Genomic DNA, 23,958 nt, shown 5'->3' on the forward strand with positions numbered 1-23,958 from the left:
CGAGGATGTATACATACGTGCGTGCGTTCACACGGAAATGGCCACTCGTGTTAAATTCAGTCCGCTACGGGATCAGGTATTAGTCGAGTACTAAGTTTACAAAATCATACTAGTCAAACGAAAATCGAATCGTAAACAAGAGTACCCTGAAACAATCTACATGCATAAACGGTCTATACCCCGGGATCGGTACGCGGTAACGTACTTGTGCTTGTCGGAATGCAGTGCACAGGTCATGCAGGTCGCAGTTGACCTCGCTATGTTTTTTTGGTACGTCATTGTCGGCATGTGTTCGGCTAGCTTTCGGAGTGACTCGGTACAGTCACGCAGTTGTATTTGCATGACAAGCCTATGTCAACTTTGCGGAGATTGCACGCAGATTGTAAATGTTTGGGCGATAAACAGCGAAGTATCAAGAAATTCTTCAGTGGTTTCTCTGATAAACAGGCCGAACAAACTTTCGGTGAAAAATCTGCTGAGGAACCTGCCGGCACTTTAGCAGAGTGACGTCAGTGCAAGTCCTACATGTACTCCGGAAATCGCAACCAAAACAACCAAGTCGAGTTCCCAAGCAAGCGGCCGTGCAATGCCACCGTGTTCCAGTATTTAATATCGAAACAATTGAATGCGAACCGCGTTCAAGTGAAACTGTTGAAACAACCAAAAGTTTTGCTACTAGTGATGTCAATTCATCGGGTCGTGAATCAAACAACAATGTACAGTACGTGTCATCTCAGAGTGACGGTGAGAAAGAAATCCTAGCTGTGTTTAGCAATGTATTCGATGGCAACGGTGAGCGAAAAATCGGACTTCATTATTTCTATATGTGCAGCAAAGGCTGCTGTTCTTCGATTCCGACGTACGACAAATATGGGGACAATTCTACAAGTAAATTTAAAGTTTCTCACGCGTGGCTAAGGAACAGAAAATTGAGCTTTGACGAAGTTACCGGTTTATGGTGGCCAGTGTACATCGAAAAAACGAGACTATACAAATAATAAAATTAAATGTTACATGTTTAGAAATAAAAGTACCTGAAGAGAGATCACCTGACTGTCCCTACCTTGTTACATCGTACATGATGTAAAAGTGTGCAAGATTTGACCAAAAATTCATAAAATGGGTTCAGGAGAGCCATTCTGGAGACTTCAAAATCAAAAAAGTCCGCACCGTGGGAGGGGGGAAACACCCCCCTCCCACACCCACCCCCAACGACCGCTTCGTGGTCGCATTACGGACATTGCCGGCTGTCAACCATAATTTTCCTGCTGTGACAAAAATTTTCTACATCCCTGTTTATAGATGTTTTAGCACCATTTTGTTCCTGAACAGAATATTTCAACCAGCTGGGTGAGTCAACACCCTATTCTAATGATGGAAATACCAAAATGATGAAAATCCCTAGGAAGTGGTTAAGAACCTCTGAACTTACGTTTTGTTTCTTCTGATTCGCAGAGATTGCTGAAGTCACCATCTAAGTAGACGATGTTCAGTAGCTCCTGGAGGTTAAGAAGATTGGAAAAAGCATGATATTTGACATGCTAAACGCCATACCTGTAATTATAATGTGCAGTCAACAGTATTATGGTAATTCTAATACCCAAGGTACATGAAAGCTATGCATTACTGGAATGCATCACTACCACAAAATTTACACATTACATGACTACCATTGCCTTTTTTTTGTTCTACAAATGGAATTGTGTGTCTACGTTGTTTGATTATACAAGCTTACATGATTGATCACATGCAATTATTACATGTTCACAAGCCCCTTGAGAAACTTTACGGCTGACATAAACAGTTAATAATACGTCTGATAGGAAATATACAAAGGTACCGGGACATTCACCCCTGAACAATTACCTTAGACTTATTCCTAATATAGCCCCCACCTTGTTGGAGTAAATGTCCAGGGGAAACCCTCCTAATACCTATACAAGTCTCTAAAGAAATTGTTTTGGAAAAATACACAGTTGGCCAATCCACTTTTACAAATTGCTTTCACGCTAATTTGAAAAGAATCCTAGGTGTTTGAAACAGGACATACATCACTCTGATAGAATGCCCTACCTACATGTATGCCAACAATCCAATCAACATTGCCATGCATCACTTACATCATATCTGCAAAAACTAATTAACCACTATCAATATCCATGAACCATGCCACTTCTAATCAGAATCAAAACAGAGTCACTACCATGATGATATATCTCAGTGTTCAACGTCATCGTACTGAGTGTAGAGACTTACATTGCTAAAAATATTTCTCTTGATTGCATTGTCATTGGAAGAAGATGACTCCATGTTCCACACACGGATTGTATTGTCTGTTGAGCAAGTGATGAAGGACCCTGCCGGAAGCAAGGATTTGTTGCCATCTGGAATGTTGGGATAGAATTCCACACCCCATACGGGTGCACTGTGGTAGAGAAAGGACCATGATTTTCCAATCTTTTTGATGTCTCTCACATCCCACACATACAGGCTGTGGTCATCGTACACTGCAGTTAGCTGTTGGTATGAAATGAAACAAAAAACTTAAAGAGTCAAAAATAATTTTCAGACATAACTAAATCTTGAGATTCTAAGAATAAAGTAGCCCAAAGATGTAACTATGACAACTGACTCTCTCATAAATTATTCAACATCATGTTTTTCACCACCATGTACATTTCTCGAATCAGGTTTCATTTCTAACAATAATTTAATCATTCTTGACAGACAAATATCATGGTAAACACAACGTTGCTACAATAGTCAGTGTTGGAAAAAATTAAACCAATTTTCCAAGATTGGAATTCCATCAAAAATATTTGCAAACCACAGGTTGTTTCTTTAGGGGAGATAAAGAGTACAAAGCTTGCCAACTCACCCTGTGGTTTTCATCATCATGTGTGATGGCTACAGCATTCGGGTACTGAGCGGTGACCAAGTGACTGTAGGTACTGAACACAACGAAAAGATAAATTTGAAAATCAAATAAAATACATCGATAGACAAAAGGAAGATTCACTACTTTCCAAGTTACACAATTTTCATGCCACTGGTTTGATGGCATTTCAATACCATCTAAATAAAACATGGTACGGGCAAAGTAGATATGTTAGAGTATTTTGCTGAGGTAATACCGCATCTCAATTCTGCCGATACATTGGATAAATTTGTTTTTTCTACACATAATCACAGTCTATGTAACATAGTGATAAACCTCACCTTGGGTCCATACTGGCAGCCACGTTGACACCCAAATCATGGGGTCTGGGCAAAGTACCTGTGTAATGCAAAGTGTCTGCACTAAAGATCCTAATGACGCCATTGGCACAACCTGCAAATATGTAACTCTCACTGACTGCGACACAGTATGCTTGTGATGTCTGTGGGCAAAAAGATATAAATCCCAGATATATTAATCTTTTTCATGTTTAAGTACATCTGTTAAATGGTATAGCTTTCTATTCTGCCCCTTACAATTGAAGAGTGCGATCTTGTTCCTTTTCTGTCCTTCGAAGGTTACCCAGATTAACTTTACTAGGAAACTCATAGCAATACTTGTTAATACATAACAGAAACTAAAATCCCTTTTTTAAAACAAAATAATAGGTTGTGTGAAGACGTAATCTCATCATTTTTGTGGGTTTATATCATTGTCAATTTTACTTTTTTTGTCCTTGAAGATTAAGGGTGATACATTAGTTAAGGTAGCGGTAAAGGCTATTTTTGCACCAATTCTTTTCTCAGAGTTAATGTCAAGTTTCAAGTGTTAGAATCAAGATATTTAGTTCACATTTTCAGGATAACTCCCTTAGTTAATACTTTCTCCAAAGAATATAAAAATTGTATATTTGCAGTGTTTCAGCCAGCTTTTGCTTTCATGGGGACACAGTGACCCATAGTAGGTCTGAATGGGGGACAAATTAAATTTTTGGGGGACATGTAATGTATTTCAATAAAACAACACAGTACAGTGTCATTATGTGTCATACTATATTTGGTGTTCAATAGGCAAGTCAGGTGAGTGCATTAACGGTAAGTATATATAGTAGGCCAATGGTGTTGTGCAAAATTGTGCCAACATGAAACTTGAAGTATCATTAAGTTTACTGCTACCATGTGGTATGCACATAAACTGTAGGGCTCCCCCTAAGTCACCAAGATGATTAGCCAACTCATTAGCCAAATCAAAAATCTTGTAGCCACTTTGAACATATTTTAGGCAGTTTATGATCTCAAGTGTGGCAACAACTTTCTTGGTATTCAGGAGTTCTTCATTTTTCAAATCAAAATGTTTTGTATTTTACATTAAAGAAATATTTGTTCAGTTTTTATTGCATTAATTATCTGTGTTTTTATGACATTAAAGCGATAGAAATATTTTTTCATTTCTGGTGGTAAACTTTTACCACCAGAAATAAAATTAGGTGGCAATTCTAAAAATCAGGTAGCAATGTGAAGTGTATATTACCAAAGGTACAGAATATTTCTGTAGCATTCTGTCAGTGTTCACAGAATGACAACTTAATACATTTAAGCTACAAGCTCCTAATGTGGCAAATTGGTGCAGTTTTTAAGTCATGATGAAAATTTTGTGAGCCACACAGATAAAATTTTCCATGCAGAAGAGAGCATTGGGTAGCATAGTGGCAATGTAGATACAATTATTGTGGTGTTTAAGGCCCTGGTGTTGTGTCATAGTTGTGATCAAGCAGGCTCAATAGCATCTTAAGCACAAGTATTTTTCTTGAGACAAAAATGGTTTGGCCAAACCCAAATCCTGTAAAACAATACACAATATTGATATTGTTCATTTAATTTCCCAATGTTTTAGAGTAATCATTGTTTCAAAGATTATGATAACACTTTTAAGCCCAGAAATATTTTCATTTATATTTTGATATCATCAAGAAATGTCTAGTGATGTTCACTATTATATCATTAAACTGGTGGAATCTGCAGAAATATTAAAATCATTCAGAATCACATCATTTCTTGTATAAGTTATAGCAGTTTGAAATATGCCAAACGGACAATTTTAATAGCTCTACTTTTGAATTGTTGCTTTGATGTTAAGTTACCGTGCAAAATTGCAGCTCTCAAATGTGAAGATTTGAAAATGAATATGCTTACTGCAAGTACTGTTGACCATTTCCCTTTGCCATGACTCTTAATAAAGTAGAATTTAAAACTGACAGTCAAGCTAAATGCCATTTAAATTGGAAGGCACCAAGAAATTTCTTTTTAACATAAGATTGTACCTATTGGCCCTCCCTAGGTGGTTTCTTTTGAACCATAATTGTGTACTTAAAGGGTCTTCATTGATGACATCACGTGCAATGACCCAGATTTGACCTTTCAGAAAACCTCAGTTTTTCTCCTTTTCACTTGTACAATGACTCTGTTTGTGAAAGTTTCCTTAGAAATTATGGTTTTTACTATCAAACTGAGTAGCTGCAGGCCAAATTTTGATGCAAGCAATGTAGGTAAAACTTGAACTCAAGGACGACCGGTACGCGGCACTCACCTATGCAGAACCAAGCCTCAGTGTATTCATGGACGTTGTGCGTCCGTGATGTATTGTAGTATCGAACAGCAACAATGTTTGTTTTACGTACCAGGGAATTTGTAACTTTGTAGAAAGGAGAGTAAACTGTTTCAATACATTGCAACTTTGTAGGAAGGAGAGTAAACTGTTTCAACATCTTACAACATTTTATTGTTAGGCGTAGTTTTCTGTCCAGGAGGCCCTGTCTAAAAATTCAATAGCCACTAAAATATGGCCTACTCAGATTGCGTCATAACGGTTATTTTATCGGGACAAAACCAAAAAAATTGCGTCAAATGTCGCAATGCCGCACGCTGGCTGAAACACTGTATTTGTAGCCATGATTTTGAAATATGACACCAATCAATATTAAAATTTAATTTTTCATATTTTTTTACATCTTTGAATTTAATAATAAATTAATATTACCAAATTAGTTATAAATATGTTGACACTATTAATTGTAAGAGTTGTACGGCAGGATTTGTAAATAAAATTTGTTTTTATGATTTTACATGGGTTTACATATCAAAAAATTATTAAAAATTCTTTCAAATTTCAAAATGTGATTTTTCAAAAAGTACTTCAAATACAGGAAAATTGTGCCGTACAAATCTTATCTGTAACCTTTTTAATAGGCTGTAAAAATTCCATGTCCAGGGAAAGACACTAAGGGTTGTCCGATTGCCCGGGGCAAGTGAAAGTCGCGTTCGGGCAAGTGAACCTCCGATGCCACTTGCCCGACGGGACAAATGAAAAAAATAATTACCTAAAATCGAATTCACGAGAGCGATTTTCTGGCGAGGGAACACGGACTTAAACAACAAAAAATAATCATATTATGTCATTGTGAACATTTCCATGAGATTTTTCATAAAATTGCATGAAGAATTGATGAAAAGAATCATAAAATCGCTTCCAATAAAATGTAGTTCAAACAATACCACCGGTTAAATACCGTACGCTGATTTTGCATATGAAAAAGCTGTTCAGCTGGTGGAGCGTACGTTCACCAAAGTTCATTGCATTGACTGTGAGGTTACGGTGTCTCACAATATGTCGATACGGTAATAAAAACAAAACACACAGCGGTTTTTGTGCTTTGTATGAGCGTTTATAATAGGTAAAAATAAAGTCCAGTGGTGAAAAATCACCACAAAAAATGGGACTTTTACTAAAACGTACTCTTCAATGTTAACTTGTTGAGCATGAGTGACAGTGAGTGGCATCGTGGCAAGACCGCATGCAATGAAAGGCATGAGCAAGCTTAGGTGTCAACTGGTCCAGTCTTTGAATTTTCAATGAACATTGACTTAATTTTCAAGTCAATAAGCCAAAAGTTACTTGTCCGTGGCAACCAATCTCTCTGTTTGTGAATTTTCCCATTCTAAAATGACTGTCAAGAAGCAATTGGATCGAATTTGACATCGAGAAATTCAACTTCCAAAATACATAAACACCGACGACTTAAGTTGTTGGTTTAAATTCTATTTAGTCTGCGCATGAGCGATAAAGACCACCTAGGTTATTAGAAAAATATAGGATACTGGTATATAGTGCAATGGTAATCCAAACTTCATAGGGCTGGTGTATGATATAAGCGCAATAAAAACATGACAAAAAAGTACATTATTTTTCAGAAGTTTCAAAACATACCTTTATAGCTACAGATTTTTTTCTTTCAGAATAGATAAGTTAAAACTTTTAACTGCAAAAATACCTTGAAGGTACAATTGAAATGGCTGTTATTATTTGTACATTAAGCCCCAAGAAAGTAAACATACAAACATATGAACTTCCACTATTAGAATTTTTTTCTATGAATATGAAAGCCCCACTAGCTGTAAATCTTGAAATTTGTTGATCTAAAAAAGGCTTCCTATTTTCTGTGGTTTTCTTTAAATTCTACCCATTTACAGGATATAGTCTTTTACGGCTTTACAAAACATTCATTATTGAAAAATTGGACAAGTAAATTTACATTTTAACCATTATTTTGATTGCCTGCCATACTACAAAGAAAACAAAGCATATGTGTCCCAGTTGAAAATATTCAACACTATGCATTCCATTGGACTACTCTGTTGTTTCCGTGAATATTCAAATGATATATGCACGGTGTACACTGTTTTTGCAATATTTGCATGGGGTGCCATTTTACGTTTGGGCACACATTTATTATATTTCTTGTTCAAAATTGCACATGCAGTCTCACTGCAGTCTCACTCAATACTTGTATTCCAACCCCTCAAAGAGCATATTCCCAAAAACTTGTTTTAGTTCAGAAGTAAAATCACATAAAGAATGCTAAAAGATACAGCTAGTAGGGCTCTAATAATTAATTGAATATAAATGAGCCGTCCAGCACTCTTAGAAGTATGAGGAGAACCCTATGAGAATGTCTGACATTTTCTCATGATAACATGATAATTTTCAAAATAAAGTGGGTGAAATGAAAAACCAATGTTTTAGCTTTTTTCAAACATGTAAATTATACTGGGCAAGTGGTTTTCTAATTCGGGCAAGTGAACTGAACCCCCCACTTGCCCGAAGGGCAAGTGGATAAAAAAATAAGTGTCTTTCCCTGATGTCCATATCTCATTTCAAAGGTTGGATTTAATTGGTATAAAATTATGTAGGAAAACTGTTATTCTGTCAAAATTGTTGAAAACAAGCCATATTTGCACCCCTCTTTTGAAGTCAAAGAGCAGTCTTTTTGGTAAATCTCACTTTTGACACCTCTTTGACACTCAAAGAATCTAACAATGCATTTATAATAGCAGTCACGCATTCTGAATGCAAGCACTGCATTGTCAAACTTTCCTAAAAAAACAGTAAAAAATGACTTTCCCTTTTCAAACATTTTTTTAAAAGCTAGGGGACCTCTACCATAGTTAATACACTAAGGACTCCCCAACTTCCTCTTATTTGGTCAGTTTTTCAGAAGTTTCAATGGGCTATAACTCTGCAATGCTTATGACCCCAAATGTCTAGTTTTTTTTATTCCACAGAGAATGTTGACTTCTTTCATGTTTTAATAGTTTTATTGAAGTTTATAACTGACGCTCTAGCCTTTACCGCTACCTTAAGAAACAACCAATACAAGGGCAGTTTTCTCTGATGTCTTGGATCATGTGATGTTGCTCAGATTCAACTACTTGGCTTTCAAGTCAGCAATCATTAGCAATGCTGTGAAGTCACAAGCTCCAGACAGTAGAAGTATTCCTATTGAATACAGAGAGTCTGATCCAATTTACTGCTCCAGGTAATGACTGATGATTCCTCTCCTATTGATTTTTTTTCAACAAATTCTTTACAGAAGCTATTGCCAAGCAACCAGCTGCTGCCTTGAAACCACAGGCAGGGATCAGCATTGATTTTCATGCAATGCATGGCTATGTCTTTTATCAGCCAACACTTTGACTTTCCAACAGTTCAACAAATCCCTTATTCAGAATGGATGCACATATCAATGTTTTTGTTACATAAAGTAAAACTAACATTTGTAATCGTTGTACCATACTCTTATTTTCCAACCATCTCCTCTAGCTAAGAGCTATTATGAAAAGTCAGCATCGTTGTGTATTTTCCTAAAGACTGCACAACAAAATGCAAATGAGACTGCCTTCGGTACCTCCACTCCATGAACAATGTGCGACACTCACCCGTAACTCAACCCATTTATCTAACAGTCTTTTGTCATCAAATTCACAAAGCAGACCAGATTTGGTGATACAAAACGTCTTCTCTTTGTTGGCTCCTTTGCCACAGGCCACATCACAAAAGAAGTTATTCCTCTGTTCTCCAAGGATGCCAGATCTGCCATGAAGGGGCACAGCTTCCCTGGACTGAGAGACAAAAAGCAGATATAGTATGTAATATTACGCGATTATTTTACTTGTTGAATAAATGTACCCTGTATGTGACACTTCAGTTACATTCCAATGCCAATAATTATTACATTTCCAAATGCATCAGGAGGGACTGATGCAGGATCTACCGTACATGTACATTTGTACAGTGGTTGGGTTAGAAAATATTTACCCTGACAAAAGTTGATGTCAGTGGACCCATTAAAGAGATCTTTACCGACATTATGCACTGACAATACCATGAAAGAGAATGTTTGAAGAAGATTACCTTTGTGGAGGACATGTACCAGAAGCGGACATTTCTGGTGCCGACAGTGACAAATGAATTGCCGCTCTCATGAAAGCAGATTGCAGTCACCTGAAAATCAAAATTAAACAATTTCATACAATCATTCATGCAGCAGCTGCAACTATGGGATTTTTGATACAGCACAAGAACATAATGGCCATCTGGTGGGGAATTTTTTCCACACGAGGGGGAAGGGCTGGCTAAATAGTGGTTTAGCTGATGGGAGTCAACATCGACAAAAATGTGGGACGCAGGGGTGGATAGGCCTGACTGAGTACTGACAAACACAGTGACTTAGCAAACAGTTTCAACTTGTTTTGGACCGCTGGATGCAGCTGTATAAAGGTGATCCAGGGTACTTCAAGCCTGTTTACCGAATGAGGCAACAAAGAACATAAGAACAAAATGTTTTCACACCTATAACAATGCTACGTGCACTCCAACTCATGTATCCTGTGGCAATACTTGATAATCATTCGCTTCACATTTTGTTGAAGATTTTGTGGAATGGATTGTGAGAACTTAAATCTTTTTTTTTATCACTGTGACAGATCAGAGTGCCACAGTCAATGGACGAGAAGAAAAGAAATATTCCATTGTCTGAGACTCAAACAACAACTAATCTTATTTACGACTATTGTGAGTGGACTTATCCTTTAACACAGATGAATCACCCTGGATTGAACTGAAACATTCGTGACACCATCAAAAGAGACATGACTTGGTATTTTAAACAGTTTTTTTTAAAGCAGCTCATCTGCCTCACCTTGGAGGATATCTTATTGGACGCTGCCCTTTTGCTGTTTTTCCAGTCCCACACATTGACAACCATATCATGTTGTGAACCCACTGATACCACATACTTATTATTTGGAGAGAAAGCCTGCAATAGAAGACAAAATGCAAATTTTTACATCAAATTCCGTTTTCAAAAAATTCCGTTTTTGGAATACATATTGTTAAGAGACAGTAGCTTTAGCCTTTGATGACTTTTTTCATTCTTTTTATTGTCAACTACAGTATTTAACTTGTCAACTCAGCCTGTACATGTGTACCGGTAGACTGTATTGTTAATGTTGATAAGTAAATTCTGGTCCAGCCAAGAATTCAAATGTAAACAATGGCATATAAGACACTGTGTTGACAAGCTAAATAGTGGGTGTTTCAATATGCCTTTATGCACATGAAGAACTTGCAATTGAAATATGAAACAAAAGAGTGAAAAAATCATCAAAAAGTTAAAGCTACTGCCCCTTTCATACACTGGGGTGATAACCACTCCATGTTCAAAATCACCTTTGAAACTGCCACAGTACTTTCATAAGGGAAGGGGTGCTGGAACCGTCACAATACTACATTACGTGGTAGAAATTCTGATGAGCTTCTTGCTCATATGGTAAGCAAGTGCTGATAGAGCTTTAAGAGTGCAAGTGACTTCAAACCCATCAGCACTTTCAGAATTCCTCTGGGTGACAACATGGTAACACCTCAGATTGGAATATATTTGGACAATGGGAGCGTGGCATTGGGTTAAGCTGCTATTGTCACCGGAAGACTTAATCCCTTTTCATGCAATATAAAAAACTTTCTTTGCGGTGGAAAACCTGTCAGCATTGCACAACCTGATAAAACCTCAGCAGTGCTGATATAGTACATTGGAATGGGGTTACTTGCACAGAAAAAAATTTTTTTTTACTGGAGGAAAACCCACAATGCCCCAGGGACAAACTCATTCTGACTGCTTGGTGAACTCAGTCACAGTGTTTTTGCTGCAATGCATTTGTCCTTGGCGCTATGCTTCCTTTTCAATGCCATTCAAGACCAACACAGCTTTTAAATTGGTTTGATTACCAGAGAGAGAGAGAGCCCTCCATAGATACTGCCTATTCACACAAGACCACCTTGAAAGTCATCAGGAGGGCATGACACTGGTCAAAGACCTATTTTAAAGGTAACTGTACTGAAAGAGTGAAGAGGATCACTACCAAAGAGTGATGATTGTTGTTGAATAGACAGCCATCAAGTGATAAATGACGCTGATTCCAATTGCTAAAGTTGTGTTTTCATATTCTACAACTAAATCACTCAGCCAGATCCTGGCTTAGAATTTGTTTGTCCCCACAAACTGTGTTTGTTGGAATGCAAAACTTTTCCTACCAAGCAAGTCACATGATAACAGATTAAGTGCCATGTAAACATTTTATTAGTATTATTATTAAAACACAGGTTTAAAATTGTAAATTAATGGGGAAAAAAATTATTGTTGACTGTTTTGTCCCTGGTAGTTTATGTCAACTTCTAGAAGGGGTATATATTCTCACACAGTACAGGCACACCTATGGTTCTATGTCTCGGTTCTATGTGCACTCACCTATTTTATACCCCCTACATGTACCTTAACAGTTTTCTGCTGAGTTTTAACTATTTAATTGGAGCACTTTTTTTCTGTTATTTTATAATTTTTTTTATATAGCATGTGTCCCTGTAACCCTAGAAAGTTTGTACCTGATAACAGCTTTAAGAATACATATATGCCTCTTTCACCGCTGTCACACTTTACACTTGATTATAGTAAGACAACTGCTCTACAAATCACCTTAAATTTTGATCGTCAAGACTTACCACACAAGTAATTCCAAACTTGTGACCAGCAAACTCCACTACCTGTGTTTTTTCAGCAACATCCCAGATGCGCACAGCTGGCATATGGCCACTCTAAGTGTTGAGGAAAACAAGACACATCGCCATTAATAAAACTGTCAAATGACATGGGTACATGTAAGCAGGGAAACATCACACTAACAACGTGCAGACATTTCACCACAGCAGTTTAAATATAAACATAACAGAAATTTATGGCAAAGGTTCTATTTGCTACAACAGCCACAAGACATAGGGCTGTGACAGTAATATATCATTTAGTGGATATTTTCTCCTGATGTACAAAACACAGGTATCACTGATTATAAAATATATTGATTCACAAATCTTTTATATCACATGAGCGCTGTAAAATCAATGACGATAAATCATCCATTATTTCAGTCAGATTGTGAGGCAATTGAATGACCACTGAATTCGGACATAATAACAGGTACCCCATATGACCATAGTGTCTCATGAACTTGTTTATTCTGCAAGGTTTTCCACTCCCAGAGGTGGAAAAGAACAGAGCGGGCAATGACCTGTGGGGAACTAGAAGTACCATTGGCACAGAAATTTTTCTAGAGAACGTGATATTCTGATCATGTGGAATCAAACTTCTTACCTAACAATGTATTTCAGTGGGGTTAAAAAGTGACCTAGTTTGATCTTAACATTTGAACTTGACACTAGTGTCAAGACATTTCAAATATTTCAGGTCAATGGGTATTCTAAAATGGCAGACCTTAATTAACATTTTCTCCTATCAATTTCAATGTGTGTGCAACAGATGCTATTGACAAAAAACAAGGGCAGACTCTGGTTTATCAGAGGTGATGGATATCAGATTGTTTGGGAAAAACCACTTTATTGTGAACCAAAATGTCAGACGATAAAAGAATGACAGATGAGTTTTGCAGTCCGCTGAAAGAAATCAGATGATGCGTGTCTGAGAAATTTCTATGCAAGTACAACAGGCATGTATACACAGGTAAATGGATTCACGTGATAGAGCTGGCTGTCTGGCTGAAACAGCAAATGATTATACACAAAGCAAACCTGACCCGCAGAGATCAGACATTTTGTGTGAAGAACCTTGATGATAAAAACACACGCAGATCAGAGAAACAGGCAACTATACAGCGTACATAGGGACCACTTTAAAGTGTATGGGGCTTTAAATTATGCAATGTAGGATTTTGCAACATCAAGTTCATAAAGTTAATGAAGTTTCATAGAATACACCAGAGTCAGCCATATTATGCATATTTCATGGTCAAATTTCACGATATCCACGCACTGTTTATAGATTATCTTTAACAGATGTCAGTTCAAAGGCAGCCATTGGCATTCAGAGCAGATCCCAGTGGGCTGCAACAGCCAAGAATAGAAATAGACCACAGAAAGACTTCTTCTGATGCAGATACTGACCCTATTATTTTTGACAGTTGTCAATAAAATCACAGCAAGCAAAACTATTCAAAAACAAACAAACAAACAAACACAAATGTATTTGTTGCCTCAAAATTTATAAATTCCCTGTTGTATACTTGAACCGGTTTAGATTACAAGGGGAGTAAATTGAACTTTTGTTCTGAGTATCAATGACTGTTTCACAGCTCAACTTCCTCATGCAAGGAACTCTACCATCTACATGTAGCTTATCAGCTGAGCCTATGTACATGATTGAATATTGATTTTGCTACTTCAACAAGCAAATTAGTGAGTGTTTTAATAGTTAATAATTAATATGTTTGAAAACATATTGATGTATGAATAAAATATTCAATTGCTGGACATTTGATATGTCTCAATATTATATTGCAGTTTGATATGTCTCAATATTATATTGCAGTGAAGATGGCATGACAAGCCACGGTAGTTACAAGTTGTAATGGATACATGAGTGAAAAGTACAGCGATGTAATGCAGTTTGCTGTCTTGATTGGCTGGTCTGTCACATTTCATTGCTTAACTTTGTCCCTCTGGGAACAGATATTTTTATCACTTGGCCATAAACACCGATATGTATACTCACAATGATGAGGGAATCTCTGCCACATAAACTTTAGTGATCCAAATCTTACTGGAAAAATTACAGGCATTTATCATATTATAGAAATCATACTGGGGATAATTAGCCAGGCGGCTGGCCTCAGCTACTGCCAGTACTGGGTCAAAATGAACGAGTGACATAGCGGAATGACTAAGACGGATTCATTCCATGGAATTAGCAAGGGAGGGGAAAAAACACAGAAATCTTTAATCTTCATGACAGCTGGTTGATGTGACAGACAGCAGACGTGTAAGTGATGATGTTCAATAGCAGCAGGCATATGTCAAGCTGTACCGATGAGTGTAACTGGAGAAAGCTTACCTCCCCTGTAACAATATACTTCCCATCGGGAGAGAATGCCAATGCTGTGATGGTTTTTCTAAACAGGAGAAGAAAAAAGACAACATTTCATTTGTCTGGGCTTTTTTGTGTTATATTCTGTACCGACTAACAGCCTGTATTGATGTACATGGACATGGACATGGTTGGTTGGTTAGTTGCTGAATACTTATTGCCTTTTAAACTGAGTAACCTGACCAGAATGAATGCAAAAGCATGGCTTGCAGGAGTACAGCAAAACACTTGGCAGTATGGTTACAATACGATTTTAATACCTGGGTTGCTTCTCTATAAAACAAAAGTGTAAGGGGTATGGGCAGTGCACTGACAGGTAATTTCAGGTAAATGCCCTTGGTATAGTACCATGGCTTGTGTTGGAACATCAAAGCATACAGTAAAATGTCAGACAGTTCTGTTATATGAACTCGTATTTCCATAAAAAGTCACAATATCTCGTAAAATGTGTAAAGCTGTACTCAAGGGTCCAGAACACGGTACATTTCACAGAACCAATAAAACGGTACATAATGACAGATAATGCACTCCAAGTGGCACTTTATATTCCCTATTCAATACAGACATTTGACATCTTAAATTTCTCCTCTTTAATCTGGAATGACCCCACAAATACATCCATGAATAACAAAATCAGAAGATTTTATATTTCAAAGAGACACAAAGATTCTATCATCACACAAGATACTTTGAAAACATACCACTGTACAGTAGGGTACAGAACAACTTACAAAGGTTACGTAAGAGAAACACCGCACAACTATTTAAAGTATGGTACACTCAAAAAGCATTAGTATGTTTGCACTCACGGACTACAGAATTTTTTAATTAACACTATGGTCTTGTTTGTGTCTTACCTGAAGTGGCTGAAGATGTGGGTCTGTTTATTCTTGCGTGGGTTGAACAGAACAACCACACATCTGGAAGAGGAGAGACAAAAGCATAAATTACATGTTGGTTGAAACTCTCCATCATATCAAGCCATAATGCACTGGATTTTTGTGGGTGTGTGTTCACTGCAGGGAAGCCTTGCTAAGGGCAGTCATTCAGTTGTCTTTGGTTTTCATGGCATCAGATTTCATTGCACTTTCACATTACATATGAGATGAATGACAGCACAGCCTACAGAAACAACTGTGGCTGTATGAGTACATTGTACGTACTAGATTGCTAGATTTATGCACATGCACTGTAGAACTTATGTGCAACACCTTGGCCATCTACATTTTTAGATTCTCTAACATTCCAGGACATCCTCTCCTAACATTTTTTTTATTTACACAAATTGAGATGCATATGTACATCTCCAAGTTATATTGGAATAAATACAAAAAATTCACAAGGTGTTTTGTTATTTAATACATATCTCTGTGACATTAGAATAACTACATGTACATATATTATGATAGATTATTGTCTTGATAGTCTGTGCACTGTGGTGTTACCATGTATTTATGCGTTGAATATCCTTGAAAACTAAACACATCTGCTACGTATAGGATTAATAACCATACACAACTGCTAAAGTCTAAGATGCGATGAATAAGAAATCCAGGTATTTTATGGAACAACATGTAACATATATAGTTACATGCCATGTACAAAAAAACAACATTCTAATATTAATGACACCATCAGTTAAGGGAGATGTAGTTAAAGACCAAGTGTTGATAAAATGGAAAATTATTTATGGTGAGACATGAGAAATTTGACATCAACCATCTAAATGTTACTTTGGTTTCAGCTAATATTACACTGTACCAGACATACAGTGCCTTGGGGGCAATATCAAAAATTTGCATTGGGCGCATGGAAAAATTTGATATACACAGCCTGTCAATTTCAGTACCTGTTCACCCACTCAGGGCACAGCAACCCCATGTCAATCATAGTGGTGCTGTGTATTTGTGATGTAATCATGTATATGTATACAAGTTGTAAAACGCATTTGGCTGTGTGGTTTTTCTCATATAATGTAACAGTCATGCTGATTACAGTCCACAAGGTCATGTGCAGGCAGCCATGTAAAGATAGACAGTGTATATAAACCTCAATGAACCCACTACCAGTCACAACAAATAAACAGTAAAACTGAGAAATCAATATTACTATTGTTTGTCTCTTCTCACTGGGGCATTGTTCGTCCCAGACAGGAAGCTGTTTTGACTGCAGTATATCAAACAACAACACTTACAGTCCTGCCAGTGTACAAGTCTATTATTGATAAAGCTGTGCATAGCTATTGAGTCAGGCACAGCTTATAATGTTAGTGTGTACATGCACATCAATACCTGAGTTAAATAGCAACAAAACTGTTTCTAAATATTACATAATTATTCACTCAATAAATGGTGTTCAAAATAGTCCCACATGGATTTCAAATAAATTTTGACATCAATTAACCGCTTTACTTCCAAAAAAGGTCTAAAATGTGATGATCCTAAAGGATATTATCATTCATCTTGCTATTATTCTATGATTATGTTTACTGTGTTTGCGACATGCCCTCCTCACATGCTTGTATTTCTGGAATGCACGATAGCATCAATAAATTGTAGCTGACTGCATTGAGACAAGGTTGTGCCATTCAGAGTAATTATTACTATGAATCGAATTCTAACTTCAGAAATGTAACCTTGACTAAGAAATAATCAATTCTGTGTTCTCCTGGCATGTAGATGCTCAAATACACATATAGATTATAGCTCAGGTCACTTCTTGAAGCGTATCCAACATTCACACAGTGCTGTGTATTTCTACATAAAAAAATCAATATCCAAGATGACTAATAATACCAGTAATGCTGATCTGCTGTCTATTACTGTTTTGTCGATGACTATTCAGTTTGATCCACTTAGGCTATTTACTGTCAACATACTGTACACTGTACATGTGTTTTGTATTCTGGTCACATACAGAGACAGGAAACCACTTTGCAGAGTAATACATTCATCATACAAAAGAAACAATAGGTTTCTGTGGAAATGGAAAAAGATGACAGGTGAATGTCCTAACACAACCCTCCATGAAAATTGAACTCTATAAGGTGTGTGACGACGGCTTACTTGTGATGGTACCTTTGTTTTGTTTCCATTGAGCTGAAAACATATCTACAGTACAACTGTGAATCATTTCGGACTTCCTGAAATCTTGTCAGGTTGGGATGAGGACATGGGAGTGGTCAATAATCAGAAAAACTGACATTTTCTTATCTTGATGGTATAAAAAAATCAGCCAAAACTCAGAGAGGAAGACAGTCTGAGGCCAAAGACAAGATGCAGGAAGATAATATCATCAATATCCTGTTAGATTATTTCCTGGTATTGTGCAGTTGGTTCCCATTTCCTGCCCTCATCTTCCACATGTAAAATATGCTGTACAATGTGGAATTTCTGCTTTAAAAACATTGTGTTTTGAAAACAAATGACAGGAAAATGGATTTCTTGGTACATCATCACATACACTTGTAGCCATGGAAAAGAGGGAAGCTGTGTTACAAGCTAATACAGACAAATGCTGCTGATCAAACCAGATTTTAAAGTCAATGACTACACCAACTCCTGCACAGAACATGAGCAGGCTGGAGAATGCTTATTGTGACCGCTCACAGTCCAAGACAAAAGAGAATTGAGTTGATGAGCCAAAGTGAATTTTAATATGTCATACTGGACATATCAAATATCAAGATATTTAAGAACACCCAATAAAGATTTTCAATCTCTGTAAATGTCAATCATGGTCCTCCAAATATGTGGAAACTATTTGTGCTTACAATATCGCAGTGATATTAAATTTGCCATTCTTATATTTCCTATTTTGAGTGCTGGCCCTTCAAACTATGATACATGGCTGTAAAATCTTCTTGTGACGTGCTTGTTCAATTACAGCCCCCTCAGATATTTTTTTTTTGGATGGAAAGTTTATTTTAGATCACACGAGTTGAGTTTCGGATTTGAAATCAATACACCGGTTGTATATTTGATATAAGCAGCTTCAGTATTGGAATTTGATTGATGTCAAACACTAGGAACAACAGACATGACAAGCACACAATCAACATTAATATCACATCATCTGAAACACTGCAGGAACAACTGGGAACACTTTCACAAATCCTTCTGGGTAGTGCTGACTCTTCTTACAATAAGATCCTTTTACTTGAAGCACTGGCCCTAACAGACGTGGTCTCCTGTGACTCTACAATTTCATACAGATTTGATTAACAGTATAAACAAACTTCCTTGGCTTTCAATTGTCCCTTTACATTGCTGCCAAAAATAGCCTGAAATGATCACAAACAGCATGTTTTTTTGGGGGAGTTCTACATGTACAAACTGATTCCATACAGGGTGGAATGCTACATAAATGTACAGAAATAAAAAGTATTACATGTAGAGCTACCCGGATACATGACTTTGTGAGAATTTATATGAAAGACGTGAATACACTTTTGAGAGTGATTGGCATTGCAGTGGATAGTTTCTGACAAGTGAAACAAGATGTCCCTTTTTGAATTACAATCCTCCAAGTAACTGTATGATTGATGCTACTGGGCAGTCAAATGATACCATCAATGCAATTCCTTAAATTTCCTTTATTGTGACATGACAATTATCATTGAAAGTATGTACATCTGTGATGTTATTTTTATCTGTAAATATCAATGATTCATGGTCATTTGACAGTTTCACTTTTCAAGTTATAATATACAACACAGAATTTCAACTTTTTGATCGATGTAATGAGTGTTATTTCCAAACTCTTCAACAAACCAATTCAGTGGATTTGACATTGATGATTGTACACGCAAGTGATTTGTTGGAGGTTTCTATCATGACCTCCCTTATTCAAGCAGTTACAGGTATGTCTGAGTCAGTATTTTTCAATTCAGTTGGTTGATCTTAATTCTTCACACCAAACTGCAGGATGAGCAGTCAACAGCTCTGAGTCAAATCTTAATTCACGTAATACTTACAAACTTAACTATACTTGAATATACTTAGAGGACACAATCTTTCTTACTGACCACATATTATGTCATCAAGCTCAACATTATTGTTAGAATTTAAATCACATGCCTGACTACGCTTTTAAAAGTGACTGGCATTGCAGTACACCGTTTCTAACAAATGAAACAAACAAATCAGACATCCCTTTCACTCTACAGGATGAAAGATTATGGCGATTATGCTCTAAATCTATTGAAGCTTCTCTCATTTCTCTTTCTGTCAATGTGGTTAATCAAATCAAGCATTTTATTCACCATTATGTAACAATATACATACATCTAACCTTCAGGTCTGGCATGGTCAAATATCACCATTGGATGACTCAGTCAGTCTCAGAGTGATGTTGATGGCAAGAGTGGGCTTGTTTTCAAGGGAATTTGTATTTTCATGTGTGTACAGTATAATTCTTTCAGAGAAACGACGAAATTTCCACCTTATTATTTATTGCTCAAACACTATCATTATTGTGTACCTCCCCTGCTCTGTTCATAAAAAAAGTTTGCTGTTTGTGTGTGTTTTGTAAATCTTCGAGGGGAATGATCTGATTGCTACCACATTATTTATTACTTTCAACACTATCATTAAGGTGTACCTTTACTAGGTCTGTCTGCATGTCACAACCCAAGTGAATACACATCAACCTTCTTTTTAGCTTCATACCGTCACCATCTTGCAGGGTTGTGATGTGGTGAAACCATATACTGTAGGTAGGCCAAAACCTTTGTTCTATAACAGTTAGCCAGTGGACATTTACCTGCCTGATACATGTACTTATCCTAACCCTTGTCCAAACCCCAGCTCTAACCCTATCTAAAGCTCTAGCCTTTGCTCTAACCTTAGCCCTACCCTGGCCCAAGCCAGTGGCTGGGAGATGTTTGATGGCTAATGTTTAGGGGTAATGTCAGGATACCAAACCTACAAATACAACATTCAGCTAAATCATCCAATTTGCTGATATGCCTAGCCAGTAAAAGTTTTTGGGAATCCTATCTTGTGTTTGCTAAATTTCTAAATGTTTTGCCAACTGAATGTCATGATTGATTACAATATTTCTCAACACCATGGTTCGGCAACTACAATTATTTGTTGATAAACTTGAAATTCTGCAGCATTCTAAGTTTTTGTTTCACAAGAGTTCCCATATGTATACTGTAGTGGTCTCACAATAGCAGAGCAGAAATTATAAACAAAATATACTTCTCCAGTTCTATTACTGTAATCTGACGTTGCCCAGTCTTTATCAAATACATCTCTGAGATGTTAGAAAATTTAATAGCACAGTATGAGATGTTAGAAAATTTAATAGCCTGGTACTTCAAACAAGAGTTCCCACAGTATGCATTTCCACCTTTTACCCACCAACCTATGACAATATATCATCCACGTGCACTGACCATACAAACAATACCATTTAACCCAAAGACTCATCTCTGACGCATAGCACCATATTTCATCCAAATTAGACATTAGTATTTTTTCCCGATTTCGTCCCAGAGCACCTGTTTTTCAAAAGCCTAAGGTTATATGCCTAAAAGCTGTGTCCTGTGTCACAGCAAAAGAATACAGGGGCCCATTGTGTTTCTTATTGCACCAGCTACAAAGTTGTTGCGAATGATTTAGATCATGGTACATAGTTAAAAGGCTGCCGACATGTACGCACGGACAAGAGGAATTTTTACACAAATGAATTAGTGTGCAATTCAAGTTGCTGTCAGTACTTGTAAACTACATATGATGTCAAACTTTGTGCACTTTTGTAATGAGTTTATCACGAAATAAAGGTTGAACACATGTACATGTATGCAATCAGCCAGAAGTCTTAGGTACAGGCTGATCACTGTAATACCAGTCAGTACATGTTTAAAAGGATTTTACACTGGAGAAACTATTCTGTTACACTCAGAATCAAACAAGATGAAATCTATACTCAGCTTAGCACACTTCCCTGACTTTTTAACAACTCATAAAAGTCTCCATCCTGGAGATGTTGTTTTCAAAGACAGAGGAGTTGCACAGGTGGAGTGTTTACCTACTCGGTAAACAAGTTAATGGACTGCCGTTATCGGATACATGTACCTCAACAATTGAGAGTGCTGCATTCAAGAATTGTCCTGAAGTTTTTAAGGAAAGTCAGTCTACAGTGTAAAGAGCACACCTACACGAGAATGAAATTTTATGGGATATCACACTCAGGTAGAAATCCATTATGTTGACAGACTCATTATTAGTGATTATCAAGTTGAAGCTTATTACAGCCAGGGTAAGCGACAGAGTTCCAAGGTATCAACCTAGGTAACTTAGTGAAATCAAATGTTCAAAAACTGACTTTTCATACCATTTTCCATCGGGGAAATTGATGGGAATTATGATCCACTTGGTTACATACAGTGTCCCACAGAAAAGTTTATTGAGCAGACATTTCAAATATGTCTTTCATCGGGAACTTTAGTGCAAGCCATATACTGTAGAGTAAACAACCCTACCATACCTTGGTGCATCTTAATACTTATGTGATAGTCTTCGTCAACCTTGGAAACCAGACATAGCAAGTACATGCCACGATATTATGGTTACTTAACTGTCAAATATCCTTCCATTTGCTATCAGCTTACTGGAGCCCTGACCATTCCTGTGATCATGTTCTTGTTTATAAAAGCCCATGAAGATTAGATATAGTACTTTGTAAAACAAGTTCAGGTGTTGGAAGTGTTTCTTAAATTTTCTCATGTGTTTTGGAATCAAAGTTGGTAGAACATAGCAAAAAATACTTGAATTTTGACAAAAATTAAAAGTTAAAGAAAATAAGCTTTCAAGTCTCAGGCACCCATTTGACCACATGACAAAATCTTTTCCAATGGGAAATAAGGAGACGATCATTGTTAATATTTTTGATCTCAGATGGGCGTAATAAATCCATGACTCTCAGTCTCTGTTGGTAGAGCTGTTCATTTGCATCATAACACTGTCCACTGATATCCATCCATGCGGGTGATCATTGAACAATTCCATCACATCCATTGCATCAGAACATTCACAACTGTGAAGAAATCAGGATGCGGGCTTTCACAAGGACTATAGAGGTTTTGACAAATGATAAATGGCAAGAAGAGAATTGCTTACTTTCTCATAGTGGCTGATTATACATGATCACGCATGTGAAACAGGAATTCTGGTGTAAAACAAACACATTATTTTCCCTAAACTAATCATACGTCACAGACATCCACCAAATTGCCAGACAGGGCATGCAAGCCAGGGGCATTATACCAGGAGGAGATGGATTGAATGCAAAATCATCTATAGGATATGAACTGTAGGTAACAGTACGTGTGGTATCCAGCTCAACCAGAGAAAAGAATAACCACTGTATGAATAAAGTGGTTACACCTATTTGCAGAAGTTGAAAAGAACAAGTCAGATTTCTGAAAGGCATGTTCTTTCCTCAAAAGTGTTTTTTCCCTGCAGGTTTAGTAACACCTTTGACCACAGGTCTGAACAAGAGCAGTGGTAAAGGAATTCACCTTTTTACCACAGAATTTGGGTAAAAACCACATTGTTTTATGTGCACAAGTTGCCTTATATATGGGCAAGTAGAAATGAAAGGGTTAAAGGAGAAATTAATACTGTAACATTTTTCTCATGATTTAAATCCTATGTGTTTATCACATCAAATGATGTCAAGCTGGTGCTTGCATGAATACAACTGTGTCACATGATTGACAGATCTCTAACCATTTTAACATAAAACATTACTATTGCTGTGTACATTAACCCTTTCTGAATGTTTACAAAACTCAGTACTGCATGTACTCTCACATTGCATGACCACAGGGCACTAATATCTCAGAATGTTATGATTTCAAAGTGGTCGCCTGCTGATTGTTTTTCTTTCCTTTCCACAAAAAGTAAAACTGCCAATTTTAGATTTTTCTTGTAATTGTATTTCAAGAATATTTCCTGACCAACAGAAAGAAAACTATGAAAAATTCCGTTAAGTTACAGTCTGTAAAATTTGAAGTGACAAGAATTCAACACAGACCATATTAATTTGGGAAGTAGACAAATGTTTCATCATGTACTATTTGTGGAGAAAAGAATTACACAATTGTATTCACAAATCCCAACCTAGGCTTTGCTCAATAGTCTCCTATAAAGTCACACACTGCAGTAAGTTCATGATGTTGCATAAT

The 23,958-nt window shown here is 36.9% G+C and overlaps 1 protein-coding gene across 8 annotated transcripts in view; it reads right to left on the minus strand.

Annotated features, from left to right (window-relative positions):
* LOC139152825 (mitogen-activated protein kinase-binding protein 1-like) overlaps positions 1–23,958 on the minus strand; it is a 54,630-nt gene that overhangs the window by 21,423 nt on the left and 9,249 nt on the right. For all 8 annotated transcript variants that reach the window (XM_070726175.1, XM_070726172.1, XM_070726177.1 and 5 more), the window contains exons 3-12: positions 15,617–15,679; positions 14,727–14,784; positions 12,329–12,421; positions 10,473–10,589; positions 9,686–9,775; positions 9,211–9,393; positions 3,220–3,380; positions 2,879–2,951; positions 2,257–2,517; positions 1,433–1,499 (exon numbers count right to left, since the gene is read on the minus strand). In XM_070726175.1, the coding sequence (XP_070582276.1) occupies positions 1,433–1,499; positions 2,257–2,517; positions 2,879–2,951; positions 3,220–3,380; positions 9,211–9,393; positions 9,686–9,775; positions 10,473–10,589; positions 12,329–12,421; positions 14,727–14,784; positions 15,617–15,679 (1,166 nt within the window). The remainder of the gene's footprint in view (positions 1–1,432; positions 1,500–2,256; positions 2,518–2,878; positions 2,952–3,219; positions 3,381–9,210; positions 9,394–9,685; positions 9,776–10,472; positions 10,590–12,328; positions 12,422–14,726; positions 14,785–15,616; positions 15,680–23,958) is intronic.

Source organism: Ptychodera flava, chromosome 16 (genome assembly GCF_041260155.1).
Source record: "Ptychodera flava strain L36383 chromosome 16, AS_Pfla_20210202, whole genome shotgun sequence".
Taxonomy (NCBI): Eukaryota; Metazoa; Hemichordata; class Enteropneusta; family Ptychoderidae; genus Ptychodera; species Ptychodera flava.